General features: G+C 34.2%; 1 protein-coding gene across 28 annotated transcripts in view; it reads left to right on the top strand.

The window, feature by feature from the left end:
* Positions 1-20,581, top strand: part of POT1 (protection of telomeres 1) — a 92,762-nt gene that overhangs the window by 21,476 nt on the left and 50,705 nt on the right. For all 28 annotated transcript variants that reach the window (XM_070265019.1, XM_023639601.2, XM_023639599.2 and 25 more), the window contains 3 exons: positions 3,941-4,051; positions 4,820-4,867; positions 7,115-7,229. In XM_070265019.1, the coding sequence (XP_070121120.1) occupies positions 4,859-4,867; positions 7,115-7,229 (124 nt within the window). In that variant the 5' untranslated portion in view covers positions 3,941-4,051; positions 4,820-4,858. The remainder of the gene's footprint in view (positions 1-3,940; positions 4,052-4,819; positions 4,868-7,114; positions 7,230-20,581) is intronic.

Genomic DNA, 20,581 nt, shown 5'->3' with positions numbered 1-20,581 from the left:
GCAGGAATAGTACATATATATGTGAGTGTTCATATGTTTGACTATTCATTTGGTTGTCCAAACACTTGTTGAGTGTTTTCTGTCTTCTCATCATGAAACAGTGTTCAGTGGGGAAGACTGGAATTAAACGACTATCATGGAATTAATTTTTTATCTAGTTGTGATGTATAACCAAGAACATTGAGTGGCAGAACGAGAAAGGAAGCAGAAAGAAAGAGCACAGGGGCATGGGAGACTGGCTGAGTGAGAGAGACCAGCATATGCAGAGGCCTTGAGGGAGGATTCGGGTATGCTAAAGAATTATGAGAGGTCGGGATTCCGGAGTGAGTCACGCAGTATGTGGCTGTGAGATGGGTGGGCATCAGATCATATAGTGATTTGTAGGCCATTTAAAGATTGTGATTTTTATGCTAATATTTCATATATTACTTCAGGTTATTTCCTTGATGTTGCATGATCCAGTAAATGCTAATACCCATGAAATAAATTTTTTATATTAGAGAAAGATTTTCTGTCAATCACTGCACTATCGATGACTATTAGAACCCTGGTTTCTCCCTGTACCCTTCACTCTTTAACAGTGTTTTAAAATATAACCTAACAAGATTTGCAAGGTCAGTATATTAAAAATTACTTAATGCCTGTTAAAGTCAGATAAGTGTTTTTCTTTTTGGATTATCAATTGTTTCATATTTTCTGTGCCCTTACCCCACTCATTAAGTGTAATGACTTGAGAATTTTTCATATCTTATCTGTTAGAAATTAGCAAATTTATACAGTAGTCTTGTGGTTTACATTTTTGTTGTTCACCTATTGATTTGCTGCTTATTTCACCACTGATTGTGCTCTTTATTAGGAGCTATTAACATGTGAAAATCATATGTTAATGCGCAAATAAGCTGTTTTTGTTTTCTTTCTAAGTTAATTGTTGATTTTTAAAGAACACTTCTTTATGTTAAAAAGACCTGTACTGATTTCATTCATTTTCTCTGAGACCGCTTTGCAGTAGAAATATTCCTTTTGGCTAAACCATACAGGAAATTGTTTAAAGACAAGGACTCCCTCTTCCTAAGGCACTGTGACAGGGTGGCACAGACACAAAAGGGAAATGAGCCATTTGCTGATGTCTGAGTATCCTGAGTTAGTTCAGAGATTTCAGTTACACCAAATGTGTGTGCACTTATAGAACATTTGTGCCCAGATAGTGATAAAGCCTTATCACTTTCAGTAGCATGGTATTCTTCTCAGGCTAGGTTCCTAATACTTCTTTCAGCAGATTGAGATAAACACCTACTGTGGTATATTCTGATATACACTCTTAGCACTGAACTGTGTAATTCCCATTCTTGTTTGAATAGCTTCAGTATGTTCTTCTAAGAAGCTTAGAACTTAGAACAATGCTTATTAAATCTCATTTTCAACTCAATCTAATGAGTGGTTGTCCAAACTAATACTGCCTATTATAAATCTGTGTATTTGAATTAATTTAAAAGCCATTATCATTTGTAAATTCATGGGACCTGAATCTTAAGAGCCATTCATTTTTTCCCTTCTTGTTTAGATTTGTTCTTTAATTTTTACCAGTATTAATTAATTTATTCAACAGATATTTGTTGACCACTGACTATGAACAGAAGACTCTGCTGGTCACTTGTATGGAATACACAGATAGATAAGACTTTATTCTCAGTCCCAAGGATCTTACAGAGTTTTAAGAGCATTAAAAACATTAAGAAAAGTTTATAAATAACATGCAAAGTGAAAAATATTAAAATGCTGCATAGGAGAGCTCAGAGGAAGGAGGGAGAGAGACAACCCAAAATAGACCTCACGAGGGAGAAGCGTTTATAGTCCTGACTTTAAAAGATAGAGTCAGATATGTGCGAAAGTGAAAAATGCTATGTGTTATTAGTCGGGATTCAGAATAAGCAGAGAATGTACGTGGAAAAACACTAGGCATATAAGAGAATCTGATCTGTATGGCACTGAATGGAAGTGTATGGAGATAAAACAAGCAAGGTCAGTTGAGGTGAGATAACTGAGGGCCTTCAATACAATTTTTGTATTTTCAAATGTAAGTTCATGTTTATAAATACAATAAATTAAACACGTTATTTTTCTTTTCTTAAAAAATATTTTTGGTTTTATGTCCATGTTGCTGAATGTGTGCTAGAGGGAAAGTTGTAGCTGTTTACCGACTTGTGTTGCTAATGTTAAAATAGAATAGCCTTTTGAAAAATTTTTTCCTATGGATGTTGATGTCAAGCTTTTAGTGATCTATTCTCTATTTAAAATGTTTTCTTCATCATAAAAGAAATGCTCATTATTCTAAATGTTTCGATTATACAGAAAAACAGAAAGAAAAATGTCCATCTGTTCCCCTAACACTTGCAGTTAGTGTATTACTTTCCACATAATATTTATGTTTAAGACGCTTTTAAATAAAATATAAAATAACATGAGGTAGGTTATTTTTTGTGCTTTTAAGAGAATTTAGAACTAATGACTTCCCAACTTCTGTTTATCTTGCTGTGTTAGTTTGATTAAGCAACTTTAAATCTTTGACTAAAATCTTACGTGTTCATTTAAGTCAGAATATATTGATCCGAGGTAAATTGAAGACATTGCTTATTTTTCAATTTTTAAAAGTAATTTATTCCAGAAGCAATCTTACTGTTTATTTCCCTTTAAAACTGCCTAAAACGTGATAGGAACAGAAAATCTTCAGTGAGAAGGAAAATTTTCTCCTATTTAACTATGAAGAGTTGTGGTTATTTAGCATTATCAGCACAGACACAATTATGTTTGCAGTCTCACCTGAAGAAAAAAAAATCCGGAAATATGCAGAGCTAAAGTATCTGTTTAGGGCCAGAGATTTTAGAAAGGCAGTATAAATATAAGAGCCTTCTTTTGATTCACTGACAGTGTTGTTCCTGGAGAGCCTAGGCTGTGCCAAGCCTGTAAATACAGAGCAGAGTAAGACATGACCTGTCATCAGGGTGCTCACAGCCTCCTTAATGGATCTGAATAGAGCATCCTGGGCATCGACGCCAGATCTTTGTATATGCAAAGCAAAAGTCAGTAACGCAAAAGACTTCCACTTGGTAGAAATTAAGATTATTGAATGAAGCTGCCTAAAGCCCAGGAATTTTCGTGTATCTTAAGATTTTTGTATAAAATTAGAGTAAGATAAAAAATATATATAACGCAGCAAGACAAAACTCGTTGAGTTTGTATGTTTCAGTATTTGGAAAATAAGAAAAGTGAGATTTAACTAAAGAACAAGAGAGGCAGGAATAAATAGAGAATGGCTGCTTACTACTACTCTAAACCTAAGTAGGAAGAAAATATCTCTGTTCTTATTAGTATATAAATGGATATTTCTTATTTATGTCTCATGCCCTGGATTTTTTTCTTTTTATTAATTTTATTGTGGTAACTGATTTAGAACTCATGCCTTGTATATGTACATATCATAACCTTATAATCATGTGGAGTTTTTGCACTAATGACATGTTTTTCTCAATGTAGTCTCTCAACTCTGAGATTTGGTTTTGTTTAAATTCCATTCTTAATACTGTTGGATCATCTCTTATCTCTCCATTGTGCTTACTCATGCAAACTTACTTGCATAAACTGAGATAAACATCGATTTTTGAAGTCCCACTAAATAAAATTTTCAAAGTGATTTAGTTAGTGTTTTCCTGGCCCGTGAAGTGGTGGGGCATTATGCTCATCCTAGGCTACATTGATAAATACCCTTGCAGAGGAGGTGGTAGTCTCAATCTTATATTCAGAAAGCATTAAACAAGATTAGGCTAACTAGTTTTTCATTTTATAGCGGTGATTCCTATTTTTAAATAGTAATAAAAATCAGGATTTATATGGCATTCAGAATGATAGATATTTTGATGATTAAAAACTGTTTTTTGCTCTGTAGGACACTATTGCAGTGGCTGGATTTATTGTTTTTTCGGCATCATCTACAAGCAGAGATGGTAAACAATCCTTACTTTTGAAAGCATTTGAAGACATTAAATCAACTGTTTATGTAAGTATAACTTTTAGCCTCTAATCATATTATGGTTTTATTGAACAAAAGTGATGGAATAGAAGTAGTTTTTCTGTAAATCTGCAGATAAACTATTTAGTCTGACTGAATTATTCACTTGAGTATTTGAAGTTTAAAAAATAGAAATTCTTTTCTTGGCTTTATGTTTAGAATGACTCCAGGTAGAAAAGAAAGATACCTTAAAGATATTTGTTAATGAAATTTTAAAAACTTCACAGACACTCTAGACCTGATCTTGTTTCTTTCGGTGATACCGTCAGCTTCTTTTGATGATTTACTTGATTTCGTTTTAAATTGGTCAAGTGCCCCTTTTTAGGTAAAACTGATTTCCTCCTGTTTTCTTCTTTATGAAGGTATTCATCTTTTCCCTCCTTCTTCACCCCCCACACACGTACACACACATTTGGAGACCACCTCTTTGGTCAAGGCTGTCAGGTAGAGAAGTAGAGTTGGGCTAAGTCATATGCCTGCAGGCCAGCCGCTGCCTGTTTGTTTCTGATAGACACAGAGGCATTCTATGGGCTAGTGTGGTGGTCCTATGATATTAAAATTAATGAATTAGACTGACGCTTAGCTTAGACAACTTTGCACATGTCACTGTTAATTTGTAAGCCGTAACTTCATGCCATTCTAGTGAATTTGAATATTCTACGGTTAGAAGTATAATTTTACTGTAATTAATAATTAAGTTTGTAATCACATTGGAGGTCATTTGTATATAAATAAGCCCTTTCTTTTTTTTTTCAGGTTTATGTTAAATCTGTGAAAGATTTTTCTTCAGAATCAATGTCTTTGGTAAGATGATATTCAGTTTGAGTTAGAATATGTGCACAGAACCCTACACATACACGCATATATAGATACACACATATACGTATAAATATATATATACATAAAAATATATATATTTTTGATCCACTTTATAGTCTGCTTTTGAAATACTATCAGTACAATGAGAAAACATAATCTCTACTTTTTTGGTATCTGATAATGTTGCAGTTGAGTTATATATTTACCTAGTAATTGCTATTTGGTTATTCTCTGGTCTGGAATACCTGCTGATATTTTGCCTGAGCTACATATACAAGAAAATTAAAATGGAAAAAAAGTTTTACTGTATGAGGACACTTGAATTTTTACTAGTTTTAAACCTCAGGCAAATTTATTTCTATTTTTTTTCCTGCTTTTTCTCCCCAAATACCCCCAGTACCTAGTTGTGTATTCTAGTTGTGAGTGCCTCTAGTTGTGGCATGTAGGGCGCCACCTCAGCATGGCCTGATGAGCGGTACCTTGTCCACGCCCAGGATCTGAACTGGCGAAACCCCGGGCTGCTGGAGCAGAGTGCACGAACTTAACCATTGCACCACGGAGCCGGCTCCTGTTTCTATTTTTTTCATTCCCTTGTATTTAAACAGATTATTATGTGGTGAATTGTGATTTGACAAAGTTTATCATTTTAAATAAAGAAGTTTTATAGTTATACATTTTGCTTTTCTTCGTTTTTTTACCACTTTTTTCAGTGTTAAAAAAGAAATTTTATCTCATAGCAATAGGAAGGTTCCCATTTTTACAGGTGAGTTGCTTATAGCTGAGTGAAAATGGAAAGAAGATAATATATGGATAAAATTTAAGGTTAAGTTTATGTTCTATATGTGTTCTTAAACCTTTAGTTTCTAATGGACAGACAGAATTTAGGGACATTGTTTCTAGTTGGCAATGACTATGGGATACTGATTTTAAATTCTGAATAATGGTATAATAGTGTAATTAATATAATACATTATATAATATAATGTAATTAAATGGTATAGTAGTTTAATTAAAATTTGTTATTTAGGAAAGCTGTAACCAATGAAAGGATTGATGTAATTTTTAAAAAATGTGAATTAGCCCCAAGTGTTAGTATTTCTCAAAATTGGTATAGATTGGTCAACTTCAAATATTTGATATATCTATGAACTCTTCAAAAAGACAGAAATAAACCAAAGAGCCTCTGAACTTGGCAAAAATGGTTTTTCGTAAAGTTCAGGTATTTTGAACTATTAGAATATAACTTAGCTGCTGTGCACACATACTGGCTGATTTACATGGAAAGCCAACTTATAATAAAGAAGATGTTTGTTGATTGTGAATTAACAAGTACATAACTTGGATGACCATAATGGTTAGGGTCATTGTGCTGTACTGGCCTTCCCCATTCATCTCTACTTTAGGGAGATACTTATTAAGATAGTATATTAGGTCCAGTTATTTTGTCACTGAGTTCACATCTTCTCTTTTCTGTCCCATATGCTGACCATTATTCTTTCATCATTGGTGAACTGCAACTTTTTTTTCCTATCAAGGTTTGATGAGATTTCTAAGTCCTGCCTGCTTGTGTTTGACCTGAGGGATCAGCTTCTTTGAAAGAGCCAATAAATTAATTTTGATTTGATCTTTAAAATTTTAACTCTTAGTGTGAAAGGAAACTTTGTTTCCAGTTGTTGGGTTGGGTGGGTGATGGGGCCAGATAGCTGAACCCTTTTAGGATTGTTTAACTAATACACAGACGTATCCTTGTAAATCACTTTGCCTTCTCTTACCAAACTCATGCATAGTTATTTCGGAAAACTTGTCTTTTCTCTTATTACCATTTTTAATGTCTTTATACCATTTATAAGTCAAAACCTGGCTTTATTTTGACCTAAACAAAATCTTTATAGCACTATAGGAAAAAAAAAAGAAATATATACCATAAGTTTTGAAGTCATCTTGGTTAAGGTTAAAAACCAGCACCAAAACCTCTTAAACTGCATTTCTTATAATTGTTTACAAATTACACCATTTATAATCAGCGTTACTTCAAGGAAAAACTAGTTGATTTGTATAGTAACCTTTATTAGCTATACATTTCATTTTTTTTTCAGGCTATAGTGTCCTTTTAGACACTTAGAAGGAAAAAATGCACTTAAATGGATTTGCTAATTTATAAACTTGATCATAACATGATTCTAAAATGTAAATATTTAATATTGATATATTCACTGTCTTCTCTTTCTTTAGGTTCCAGCAACACATTATGTATATACACCCCTGAATCAACTTAAGAGTGGTACGATTGTCAATGTCTATGGTGTTGTGAAGTTCTTTAAGCCTCCATATCTAAGCAAAGGAACTGGTAGGTATTAAAATTGGTTGAGATTTTAATGGACTGGAACTACTTTATTGGTTTCAAGAACACAGCTCCTTCACTGCCCTAAGTCTTAGAAGCTTAGTTCTGATTTATAATTGCCAGACAACACTAATACATATTTTTTGGCCATTTTTATTTATGAAATAAGTATAGTCTTTAGATTCTGAAAAACAAATGAAGAAAAGGATGTTAAACAGCAGCATGACAGCATTTGAATGTATAAAATAGGCTAGAAAAGGTAAATATATAGACAAATACAGAGTACTATAACACTGTAATGATGGTATGTAAATCACTTTTAATTCTGGTATAGATGTTAAAAGACAAAAGTATAAAAAAATAACTACTTGTAAACATCTGTTAGTGGATACACGATATAAAAAGATATAAATAGTGACATCAAGAACAAAGTGTGGGTTTGGGGGTAATAAAAGTGTAGAGTTTTTGTTTGCGATAAAAGTTAATGTTTTTCAGCTTAAGATAAATTGTTATAACTATGAGATGTTTTATGTAAACTCTGTGGTAACCACAAAGAAAATACCTCTAGATGGTATTCACAAAAAATGAGGAAGGAATCAGTATTTCACTACAAAAACATCAACAACACACAAAGGAAGACCTTAAGAGAGGAAGTAAAGGACAAAAGAGCTGCAGGGCAGACAGAGAACAATGAACAAAATGGCAACAGTAAGTCCTTCCCTATCAGTCATTACTGTAAATGGAAAGGATTAAACACTCCAGTGAAAAGACACAGTACTTGGGTTGTTTTTAAAGATAAGTAAAAAGTGTAACCTATTAATTCTACATAATAATGTAAGCTTTTAAACTCATACAAAGAATGAATCAAAAAACTTGAATTTCAGTTTTCTGTCATTTATATAGTGGACAGACAACACACTTTCACCTTGGTTTAATTCAGTTTAACTAAATTTAACATTTATCACTCTATTTAATCTAATATAAAACAACGTTTTTTGCAAAAGGCATCGTTATTTTATGACTGTTAAGAAAAGTGCTGCCAGTTAAGCTCTGCTTCACTGTCACTTGTGAGATGTAGCCATCTTCTTTAGAGGCGTTAAAAATGTGAAACATTGGTGGTGTTGCGTCTTTATCTTTGCAGACCAGGAGCTATGGCTCATGCTGGGAACACAAAGATGTTCTCATTGAGTTCATATTTTTAAAAGATTTTATTTATTAAAGTATACAGATTCAAATTTTATTGTGGAATAAGCTCAAAGTGTATTCTTTAGGGGAGTGGATGGGGGGAAAAATCTTATTTTCCTGTGGTCAGAATATTTTGTTAATGTATAATGTAAAGACTTCGTCTATGTGAAAATAACTGTCTGAAGACTATTAAATCTAGAGATGAGAAGTTTGAAATAGGTGGTAACTAAGTCTGAAACCACAAAGATGTTTGTGGTTTCTGTTTTCAAACCCTGATGATTTCTGTTGTTTTAGCAGAAAGGAAAACATTAAACATGAAGGTTGAAGCAGAGAAATTTTTGTTTAAATATGTATTTCTCAAATATTTTCATTTGACTTTACTTTTTCCAAAAATCTACATTCCCCGCCCCGTTCATACCATTCAACATACACTTGCATACTTTCACTTTAGTAGTTACTTCTCATCATCAGATTTTTCCCCCTGAATCTTGCATGTGCCCATTCTGGGAATTCACTATAAAGGTGTGATCACTGTGACCCTCTTCCTGTTGCAAGTGTTGTGTGACTGGCTTTAATTGACTTGCCAAATCTACATTAATGTTAATGTCCACCTAACTTGGTGGAAGATAAAATTTAAAAACATTTTTTGCATTTAATATGTTGCTAATTCTTGTCATTGAAAGTGTTTAGCAAATTAATTCAAAAATATATTATTTTTAAAAGTGGCTATGACTGAATATTAATTTTAAGTTATTCGACAGCATAATCATGTTTTATTCTGACACCATTACTAAATTATGTGTGTATAATGAAAGCATTGGGGAACTGTAATATTTGTTATATATTCATATTTATCTTATGTCTCTAGCAGATATGTTTATTGGATCCAGTCCCTTAATAAAAAAATTCATGAGTAGTAATAAGCCCTCTGTTATCACAAAAATAATGTTTCTGTATTTCTTCTGAGATACTAAATTAAAGTGAATGTCATCAATTTTATCTGAACATATTCATTGAAACTGTAAAATGTATTTTTAAGATAGAGTGAGATGTCTTTACTACTAGCCGGATGGTGAAGTTTTAAAACTGTCTTACAACTTTAGTTACACTTAGGTTTTTATTTCTGTTGATAGAACTCATCCTTCCCCATGCTGCAGGAGAGTCAGATAGCACTGATTTTTGTGTTCAGGAAAGGATCAGCTTAAATGTACAGGGACAATCCACAGCTGTGCCTTTTTTGTATTACATAAAGCTCCGTTATTTTGCAAATACAGGGCCACGATCTAAATATCACATCCGGATGTACGTAACTAGTTATATGGAGGAAGATTACCTTTATGCAACTCAAATTTAGGTAGAAGGAGAAAAGTTTATTATCATTAGGTAGAATTTTTCATAAAAATTTGTTTCATAAATGTTAAATTCAATGTGGTAGAGGCTTTTGGTGCAATTTAGCATCTTTACTTCTTGACTAAAATTTTTCTTGAAGACTTTCCTCTCATCCTCAGTAGTAATGATTACATTCTGGTAATATTTTTGTAATATTCTGTAATATTGCATCCTGGTAATATTTTGGGTTTGTGTGAGTAATTGTGGTAGCAAATGCTTTATTTCCCAAGCTTTCTGTTTGGTCTCTTGGAGGACTTATAGGTTGCACTTTGCAAAAGTCTCAGTCTTGCTGTTCAAAGAACGGTAGATGCTCACATTCCTATTCAGTCGTGAAAAGATCATCATGAAAACTGAGAATTTATCCAAGATTATGGAGACAACACATCTTAAAAGATCATTGTATCATCAAAATTTATTTTGCTGAGGACTCATTAGGCGTAAAGACATGGCCTCTTTCTATAGGAAGATGAGGGCATTGCTGCCTTCTTAGGATTTTGAGATATTATAGTAGTTGTCATCTCTGAAAGTCTCATGTCTGCTTTTGCTTTGGAGAGCTGGCTAGATGGAGTTAGAAGTGTGGTTTTTTTCCTTGCACAGAAAACATTGATCATATTTGCTTAGATAAGATGTAAAGAAGTTTAATTTTAGCTTTATCTCAGATTTTAAGAAATAGCTTAATTTTTTTTTAAACTTGAGACGCATTTGCTCTGTTCTTATTGCCTGTTCTTGCTAAATAAGATAAGTGTGTGTAGGCCATGAAACATTTCAAGTCTTGATAATAGTATATGGTTCATGCTTGCTTGTCTAATATCATAATGCCTGCTCACTCAATGAGCCAGTGGGAAGAGTAAAGGGAACCGTATTGTGCTTATTCTTCTAATATTTAGTCCACAGGAAGGAAGAGAACAGTCAAAATACTCATATCATCATTTTTTGTTGTTCTCTTCTTTTTATTCTCTCCCCAAATTTTGAGTCCCTAGAGGTCCCAACCTTTTTGTGCCCCATAATGTGGTGCATCACCTGTGGTTCCCCAGCTTGCCTCAGCAATGCTTTGTGGTCCTAAATTGTTTTTCATACCTTGCCTCCCATTCAAATTCTCCATTTTAGAAAAACTGATTGATTAAACTGAGCAGTTTTGGATGTTACAGTGTTTCTAGAAGAGAGCTTTCTCTTGCTGTTCATCATCTTATAAAAGGATACCTCCTGTTTGAGCCACTTCACTGAGAATTATCATCAAATTTCTTAGAGTAGTATCCAAAACGATGGACTTCTGAGATCCTGTATCTGTTTTACTTACTTTTAGTTCTTGGGATGTGGTGCTAGGATATAGGACCCTAGGATTTTTTCTTTTCTTTTCCTTTTCTGTAATCCTAGAATGCTATTTTTGGCTGTGTAAAAATATTATTTTCACTTATGAGAATGACTTGCCTTTTATGCATTAAAGTCATGTAGCATGATTGAATATGTTTGGTTTGTATGAGTAATATTGGTTGCGTGTTAAATGATTATGTGGTTATTGTCTTTTAATTTTTTGAAGTGTAACAATAAACTGCATTTTCCACATTAAAATCGTTGAAAAAATTTATTAATTACTGAATAATTAATGACTCATTAATATGTCATAAGAGCCAGAGCTTTCTGGTTCATCAAAGAGAGAGTAAAGCATCTAGCACAATGCGAAATTATATGTAATATTTCATTACCTAAAGAGAAACTCTGTTCTAAAACACATATTATTCATCCCTCCTGCACCCCAACATACCTCTGGGTTAGAAGCTGCCCTATATGCTCCCAAAGTACTTGTTACCGCACTCCTCACTGCAAAATTAATTATCTATTTGACTCTAGCTTCTCTCCCTGCTCTATAGCGTTTAGCTTAATCTTTAGTGTGTATCAGTATTCATTGGTATTTAATGGGTGAATGAGTTAACATTTAGCTCAAATATCTTTATCTGTTTCTGTAGTTATTTGGATAATTATGGAAAAATTTTAATAAAAACTCTGAACGTAATGTTGTTACATTAGAAAATGCAGGTTTATCTTTCACTACCTTACTTTTTCCTAAGATTCTGGTAAGAGAGTCAGTGTTTTGGGGCTTATCAACTCCATCTTTCTTGGGGAAACAAATTTAATAATCAGAACATTCTTCTAGTTGAGTTACATTAACCTTTACAATGTTATCTTCAATTTGTGATAAGTTTTGGATCAAAATAAATGTCTGAACTTTGAATGTGTCAGTATAATTTTTCAATTCCATATTCAAGGAAATAGGGCATACTGAATTTTGAGTAATATCATCTACAGGCTATTAATTAAGGGAGAAAGGATCTGGTGTGTGTATTTAAACTCTTTACATTCAAGTTACATTAGAAAAAAATTTTAAAACTGTATACAAAGTAGAAAGTGGTATGCGCTGTGAGAAAAGATAAACTGCAATAGAGAGTTCAGAAAGGGGAGGTTGCTTGTAGTTGTGGGAATCTGAGAAGGCGTTTTAGTGAAGGGTCTGCTTGAATATGCAGTGCTTTTAAGAGTACATGTTCTCATACCTAACTCGTAAGAGTATTTTTTTATGTATTATCTCATTTAATCCTCACAAAACTCTTGTGTGCTAGGTTCTTGTCGTTATTCCCATTTTACAGATGAAAAACCTGAGACAGAGTTTGAAAAGCTTGCACAGGGTGGCAAAGGTCATAGAAATAGAATTTGGCTTGAAGAAATTCAGACAACATAGTATATGAAGAAAGTCATAGACGTGGGGGCACTCCAGGATTTAGACAAAGAGAATGAAGTTCAGTTTGTCTGACATGTAAAGTGCTTGAAGAATAATGTGGAGAATATATTTGGAGAGGTAGATTAGTGGCAAATTGTGTTCAGTCACATTCCTGGCTAAATACTTAGGATTTTCTGCTGTATGCAGTATAAAATACCTGGGGCTGTTTCAGAAGAGGGACAAGACTGAGGAAAACAACATGGTGGTAGTCTGATAGTACTGTAGAGAGGATAGTGGCGGAGCTAAAGAGACATTGTTAGGAAATTATTACAGTAACGTGATTGTGAAAGGAAAGGGACATAAACTTGGGCTGTGACATTGAGAAGGAAGAAAATGTGTGATTGTAAAATAAAATATGGACGTGGGATCAGTGGAAGTTAGCAATGGATTGGATTTGCCTATTATATAGCTTAATTCATGTTTATGAAATTATTGTATAATTTTTTGAAAGCCCTAAATGCATATAACTGCTAAGAATTATATTTAATGCAATCAAAAGATTTTGAAGTTCTGCTGAATATGTTATTTTTTCCTTTGGTGGATTTTATTTTATTTTAATTAACTTATTAAAACTCCCAAACAGTTCATCATTTGCCCCTTCTCCCCCACCTCTGGCAACCACTGATCTGTTCTCTGTATCTATGAGCTTGAATTTTTATGTCATATATATAAATGAAATTTAAAAATTTACGTATATATAAAATACACAAATCATGTATAAATATTTATAGAAATATATATGTATTTTAGATTCCATATAAGAGAGATCATACAGTATTTCTCTTTCTCCAACGTATTTCACTTAGCATATTGCCCTCGAGGTCCATCCATGTTATTGCAAAATGAGATTTCCTTCTTTTTTCTGCCTGAATAATATTCCATTATATATGTATACCACAATTTCTTTATCTATTCACCCGTCAGTGGACACTTAGGTTGTTTCCATATATTGGCTATGGAAAATAATGCTGCAATGAACATGAGGGTGCATATATCTTTTCAAGTTAATGTTTTCATTTTCTTCAGATAGATACCAAGAAGTGGAATTGCTGGATCATATAGTAGTTCTATTTTTATTGATTTGATGAATCTCTATACTGTTTTCCATAATGGCTTTACCAATTTACATTCCCACCAACAGTGAACAAGAGTTCCTTTTTTTCCACATCCTTGCTGACACTTTTTAAATTTTTGGTGAGGAAGATTGCCCCTGAGCTAACATCTGTGCCAATTTTCCTCTATTTTTCGTATGTGGGATGCCACCACAGTATAGCTTGATGAGTGGTGTGCAGTTCCGTGCCCAGGATCTGAACCCGCAAACCCAGGCCACTGAAACAGGGCACATGAACTTAAGCACTACACCGCTGGGCCAGCCCCTCACCAACACTTTTCATTTCTAGTCTTTTTGATAATAGCCTTTCTAATGGGTGTGAGGTGATACCTCATTTTGATTTTGATTTGCATTTCCCTGGTGATTAATGATAGTATCTTTTCATGTACCTGTTGGTCATCTTTATTTCTTCTTTGAAAAAATGCCTTTTCAGATTTTCTGTGCTTTTTCTAATTGGCTTGTTTGTTTTTTTGCTCTTGAGTTGTATGGCTTCTTTATATATTTTGTATATTAGCCCCTTATCAGGTATATGACTTGCAAATATTTTATCTCATTCAATAGGTTGCCCTTTCCATTTGTTGATGGTTTCTTTTGCTGTGAAACTTTTTAGTTTGATGTAGTCCCACTTGTTTATTTTTGCATTTGTTACTTTTGCTTTTGGTGTCAGATTCAAAAACTATTGCCAAGACCTATGTCAAATAGCTTACTGCCTATATTTTCTTTTAGGAGTTTTATGGTTTCAGGTCTTATGTTGAAGTCTTTAATCCATTTTGAGTTAATTATTGTGTATGTAAGACAGTACTCCAGTTTCATTCTTTTGCATGTGACTGTCCAGTTTTCCCAATACCATTTATTGGAGAGACTGTCCTTTTTCTGCTGTATATTCTTGTCTCCCTTGTTGTAAATTAATTGACCACATATGCATAGGTTTATTGCCAGGCTCTCTCCTTTTGTTCCATTGATCTATGTATCTGTTTTTATGCCAGTACCATACTGTTTTAATTACTTTAGCTTTGTATTATAGTTTGAAATCAGGGAGCATGATGCCTTCACCTTTGTTCTTCTTTCTCAAGATTGCTTTCACTATTCGGGGTCTTTCATGGTTCCATACAAATTTCAGGATTGTATATTCTATTTCTGTGGAAAATGCAATTGGAATTTTGATAGGGATTCCATTGCTTCTATAGATCAATGCAGCTCATCTACAAATTATAGATTTGGGAAGTATGGACATTTTAACATAATTCTTCCAGTCCATGAGCACACAATATCTTTCCATTTATTTATGTCTTCTTCAGTTTCTTTCATTAATGTCTTGTGGTTTTCAATATGCGAGTCTTTCACCTCATTGGTTAAATTTGTTCCTATTTAGTTTACTGTTTTTGATGCAGTTGTAAATGGAATTTTCTTAATTTCTCTTTCTGATATTCATTGTTAGTGTACAGAAACACTGCAGATTTTTGCATCTTCATTTTGTGTCCTGCAACTTTACTGAATTCATTTATTAGTTCTAACAGTTTTTTGGATGTAGTCTTTAGGGTTTTCTGTATATAATATGTCATCCACAAATGCTGACAGTTTTACTTCTTCCTTTCCTATTTGAATGCCTTTTATTTCTTTTTCTTGCCTAATTACCATGGCTAGAACTTCTAATACTGTGTTGAATAAAAGTGGTGAGTGGGCATCCTTGTCTTGTTTCTGATCTTAGAGGAAAAGCTTTCAGCTTTTCACCATTGACTATGGTATTAGCTGTGGTCTTGTCATATATGGCGTTTATTATGTTGAGGTACATTCCCTCTATACCTGCTTTGTTAAGTTTTTATTATAAGGGAATGTTGAGTTTTTCCAAATGCTTTTGTTACATCTATTGAATGATGATAGGCTTTTATCCTTCATTTTGTTGTTGTGTATCACACTGACTGATTTATGAATGTTGAACTATCCTTGCATCCCTGGAATAAATCCCATGTAATGATAGTATATGATCCTTTTAATGTATTGTTGAATTCGGTTTGCTAATATTTTCTTGAGGATTTTTGCGTCTATGTTCGTCTGGGATATTGGCTTATCGTTTTTTTATCTTGTAGCATGCCTGTCTGGTTTTTGTATCAGACTAATGCCAGCCTCATAAAATAAGTTTGGAAGAGTTGCTTCCTCTTTTGTTTTTTGGAAGAGTTTGAAAAGGATCGGTATTAATTATTCTCTCAATGTTTGGTAGAATTCACCAGTGAGTCATTTGGTACTGGACTTTTATTTGTTGGGAGGTTTTTGCTTACTATTTCAGTTTCCTTTCTAGGAATCAGTCTTTTCCTATTTTCTCCTCTATCATGATTCAGTCATAGTAGTTTGTATGTTGCTAGGAATTCATCTGTTTCTTATAGGTTGTCCAATTTGTTAGTGTATAATTGTTCATAGTAGTCTCTTATGATCCTTTGTTTTTCTGTGGTATCAATAACATCTCTTTTATTTCTGATTTATTTTCTTTGAGCCCTCTCTTTTTTTCTTGGTGAGTGTCTAGCTAAAGATTTGTCAGTTTTGTTTATCTTTTCAAAGAACCAGCTCTTAGTTTCATTGCTCTTTTCTCTCTCTTCTTTTTTTTAGTCTCTATTTCATTTGTTTTTGCTCTAATCTTTGTTATTTCCTTCTCTCTAGTATTTGGGTTTCTTTTGTTCTTTTTCTAGTTCCTTGAGGTGTAAAGTTAGGTTGTTTATTTGAGACTTTACTTGTTTCTTCAGGTAGGTATTTATCACTATGAACTTCCGTCTTAGGACTGCTTTTACTGCATCCCATAAATTTTGTATGTTACATTTCCATTTGTCTCAAGGTATTTTTCCCCTTCCTAAAGCCCATGTGCATAGTTGTGTATCCTATGTTGTAGTCATGTTAGTTCTTCTGTGGGAACCACTACCACAGCATGGCAACTGATAGACTGGTGGTGTGGTTCCACAACCAGGAAGCAAACCCGGGCTGCCAAAGCAGTGAGTGCCGAAATTTAACCACTAGGCCATTAGAGCTGGCTCTCTCAAGGTAAGTTTGGATTTCTCTTTTGATTTCTTCTTTGACCCATTGGTTGTTCAGTAGCATGTTGTTTAATCTCCACATTATTTGTGAATTTTCCACTGTTCTTCATGTAATTAATTTCTAGTTTCATACCATTGTGGTTGGAAAAGATGCTTGATATGATTTCAATCCTCTTTATTTATTAAGACTTATTTTATGGCCTAAAATATGATCTATCTTGGAAAATGTTCCATGTGCACTTGAGAAGAATGTGTATTCTATTGCTTTTGTATGGAATGTTCTGTAAATACCTATTAAATCCGTCTAGTCTAATATGCCATTTAAGGCCAATGTTTCCTTATTGATTTTCAGTCTGGATGATCTATTGATTGATGTAAGTAGGGTATTAATGTTTCCTATTATTGTATTGCTGTCTATTTTTTCCTTTAGGTCTGTTAATATTTGCTTTATATATTTAGGTGCTCCTATGTTGAGTGCATTCATATTTACAAATGTTGTATCTTCTTGTTGGATTGACCCCTTGATCATTATCAATGCTCTTCTTTGTCTCTTGTTCCAGTCTTTGTTTTAAAATCTATTTTTTTTCTGACATAAGTATAGCTTACTCCAGCTTTCTTTCGGGTGCTATTTGCATGGAATATCTTTTTCCATCCCTTCACTTTCATTCTGTGTGTATCCTTACGTCTAAAGTGAGTCTCTTGTAGGTAGCATATAGGTAAGTCTTATTTTTTTATCCATTAAGCCACTCTATCTTTTGATTGGAGAATTTGGTCCATTTATGTTTAAAATAATTATTGCTAGGTATGTGCTTATTGCCATTTCATTAATTGTTTTCCGGCTGTTTTTGTAGTTCCTGTCTCTTCTTCTCTTGCTCTCTTCCATTGTGCTTCGATGAGTTTCTTTAGTAGTATGCTTATATTTTTTTCTCTTTCTCTTTTGTGGATCTACTATAAGTTTTTGCTTTGTAGTTACCATGAGGATTAACTATAACCACTTATATCTGTAACAGTCTATTTTAAGTTGATAACTTAAGTTTGATCCCATTGTAAAGCTCAATATTATTACTCTCCCTCATCAGCTTTATGTTTTTGATATCACAGTTTACATCTTTTTATCTTGTGTATTCCTTAAGTAATTGTTGTAATCATAGTTATTTTTACTACTTTTGTCTTTTAACCTTCGTACTAGCTTTATAAGTGGTCAATTCTCTACCTTTACTATATCTTTACTTTTCTAGTGAGATTTATTCTTTCATATGTGCTCTTGTTAGTAATTAGTACCCTTTCTTTTCAGTTTAAAGTCCCTTTAACATTTCTTGTAAGGCTGGTTTAGTAGTGATGAGCTCTTTAGCTTTTGCTTTTCTAGAAAACTCTTGATCTCTCCTTCAATTCTGAATGATAACTTTACAGGGTAAAGCATTCTTGTTTGGGAGTTGTTTTCCTTCAGTACTTTGAATATATCATGCTGACCCCTTCTGGCCTGCGGTTTCTGCTGAAAAATTTGGTGATAGTCTTGTGAGGGTTCTTTTGCATGTAACAAGTTGTTTTATTGTTGCCGTTTTTAATTCTCTCCTTGTCTTTAACTTTTGGTATTTTAATTATAATGTGTCTTGGTATGGGTCTGTTTGGTTTCCTTTTATTTAGAACTCTCTGAGCTTCCTGGATGTCTCTTTCCTTCCCCAGGGGTAGGGAAGTTTTCAGCCATTATTTTTCCAAATAAGATTTCTGCCCCTTTCTCGCTCTCTTCTCTTTCTGGGAGCCCTATGATGTGAATGTTAGTCTGTTTGATGTTGTCCCTTAAACTGTCTTCACTTTTTTTCATTCTTTTTTCCCTTTGCTCCTCTGATTGGGTGAGTTCTGCTCCTTGTCTTCAAGTTGACTGATCCTTTCTTCTGTTTCATCTAGTCTGTTGTTGAATCCCTCTAGTGTATTTTTTGGTTCAGTTATTGTATTCTTCAGTTCTGTTACTTCTATTTGGTACGTTCTTATATCTGCCACCTCTTTGTTGAAATTCTTACTGTGTTCATCCATTCTTTTCCCCAGTTTGGTGAGCATCTTTATGACCATTACTTTGAACTCTTTATCAGATAAATCACTTACCTCTGTCTCATTAAGGTTTTATGTCATTCTTTCATTTGGAATATATTCCTTTGTTTATTTATTTTGCTTGACTCTCTGTGTTGGTTTCTATACAATAGATGAAACAACTGCCTCTCCCAGTCGTGAAGGAGTGGCCTTGTGTAGGAGAGATGAACCTTGTTGATCAGCCTTGCCCTAGTTCTTGGCTGTCTCTCAAAACTTTGTTATGTCCAAGCAGCAAATTTTATTTATAATGGCTCCCAGTAGTTGAGGATGTGCCAAGACCTGTCATGTCCCAAAGGGGAGGATCTCATCAGCACCTAGATTCAGGGTGTTTAGAAACCAGACCCTCAGGCATCAGCTTTTAAAAGTATGCAAATATATGCAGTCCTGTGAGACTACAAGTATGAGCCCCACTGTCTGCCAGAGCCAGGCAGTCTGGAGGTGTCCCTTGAGTGGCAGCTACAGAAATCAGTGCTCCAGATAAGTGTATAAGCTCTTTTCTGGTGATATTAGTGAGCTGGAGCAAGGTGGAGGAGGAGCACCAAGATGGTGTCCACAGCCTCCATCCCTTGAGAGTAGCTCCATAGGCCACAAAATGTGTGCCAAACCTGAGGCCTGCCCCTCATGCCAAAGCTTCAGGGCAAGCAAAAAGCCCTCCTTTACAGAAAGACTGGAGAGTGTGCCTCAGTCCCCTGTCTATGCAGTGCCCTGGGGGTGGTGGCCTGCCAAGAATCATCTCTCCAATTGCCATGGGCCTGTGGCACTCAGGAATGCAAGCCCCACTGGCCACCAGAGTAAGGCAGTGAGGGGGTATCCTTTCTGGGTGACACCAATTATTATAGTCTCATTACAGTCTCCCTTTGCCATTCTCCAGAACATCAGTACCGTCCAGAAAGGAACTTTTACACCTGTCTGGTGCCCCAGTTTTTGGGCTGTTGCCTAGAAGACATTTCTTCATTGCTTGGCACTGAGGCCAGTGGAGCTTGCATTCCTGGTCCTATGAATATGTTATTAATTGTCCTTTTTCCACAATAGATTTGATCTGTGTGATTTAATCTGTTGCTGCATTTAAGCCATAAAAGGCTCTAAAATCAGAAAGAAGACTTTGTCTCCACTGAGGAACTGTTTCACTCGTCTCCAGCTAGAGATAATTTTTAAAATATGAAGTTAAGTATGAAGAGTTTTAAAACGTTACAATATAGTACACTGAAGTTGTTTGTGAAGCACAGAGATTTACTGTTTTGTTCTGTGAAATTTGTGTTGCCTGTATTCTTCAGGGGTGTGCCTCTCTAAATAATAATATTGCAGTAATTATTTACTAAATTCTGTTTTGTCTTTTATATATGATTGTCATTTTTCCTTTACAGTGTACCGTAAGTGTGATGTAGTGCCTTCTCTATTTTATAGATGTGCAAACTTGGGTGAGAAGTAGCACAGGTTATGTTTTCCCCTATTCCAAAGGCTTTTAAACAAATTACACGTTGTGCTAGTTACTGGCCCACGGTATCACACACTGTTCAGGAATGCCACTTCTCCATGGGCATTCCTGTGGCTCATCAGTATGCAACTTGACTCCTACTAGTAACCCAATTTTATGAGTCTTAGACTCAGCAAAACAGGGGTCAGATGGCTTAGTTGGGAAGTATTCTTAGGTTACTAATCTAATTAGTAGTTGTACTAGTGACTTCCTCTTTCACACTTGAGGAGTTTTTGGTTGTGATTATGAATAGGTTAGAATAGTTTTAGTGGGTACATAAAAACTGAAAGAAATGTATAAAGAGGGAAGATAAATAATTAATGT

Source organism: Equus caballus, chromosome 4 (assembly GCF_041296265.1).
Source record: "Equus caballus isolate H_3958 breed thoroughbred chromosome 4, TB-T2T, whole genome shotgun sequence".
NCBI classification, from domain to species: domain Eukaryota; kingdom Metazoa; phylum Chordata; class Mammalia; order Perissodactyla; family Equidae; genus Equus; species Equus caballus.
Note: the sequence above shows the minus strand (reverse complement) of the source record. Positions and strands in the feature narration are given on the sequence as shown.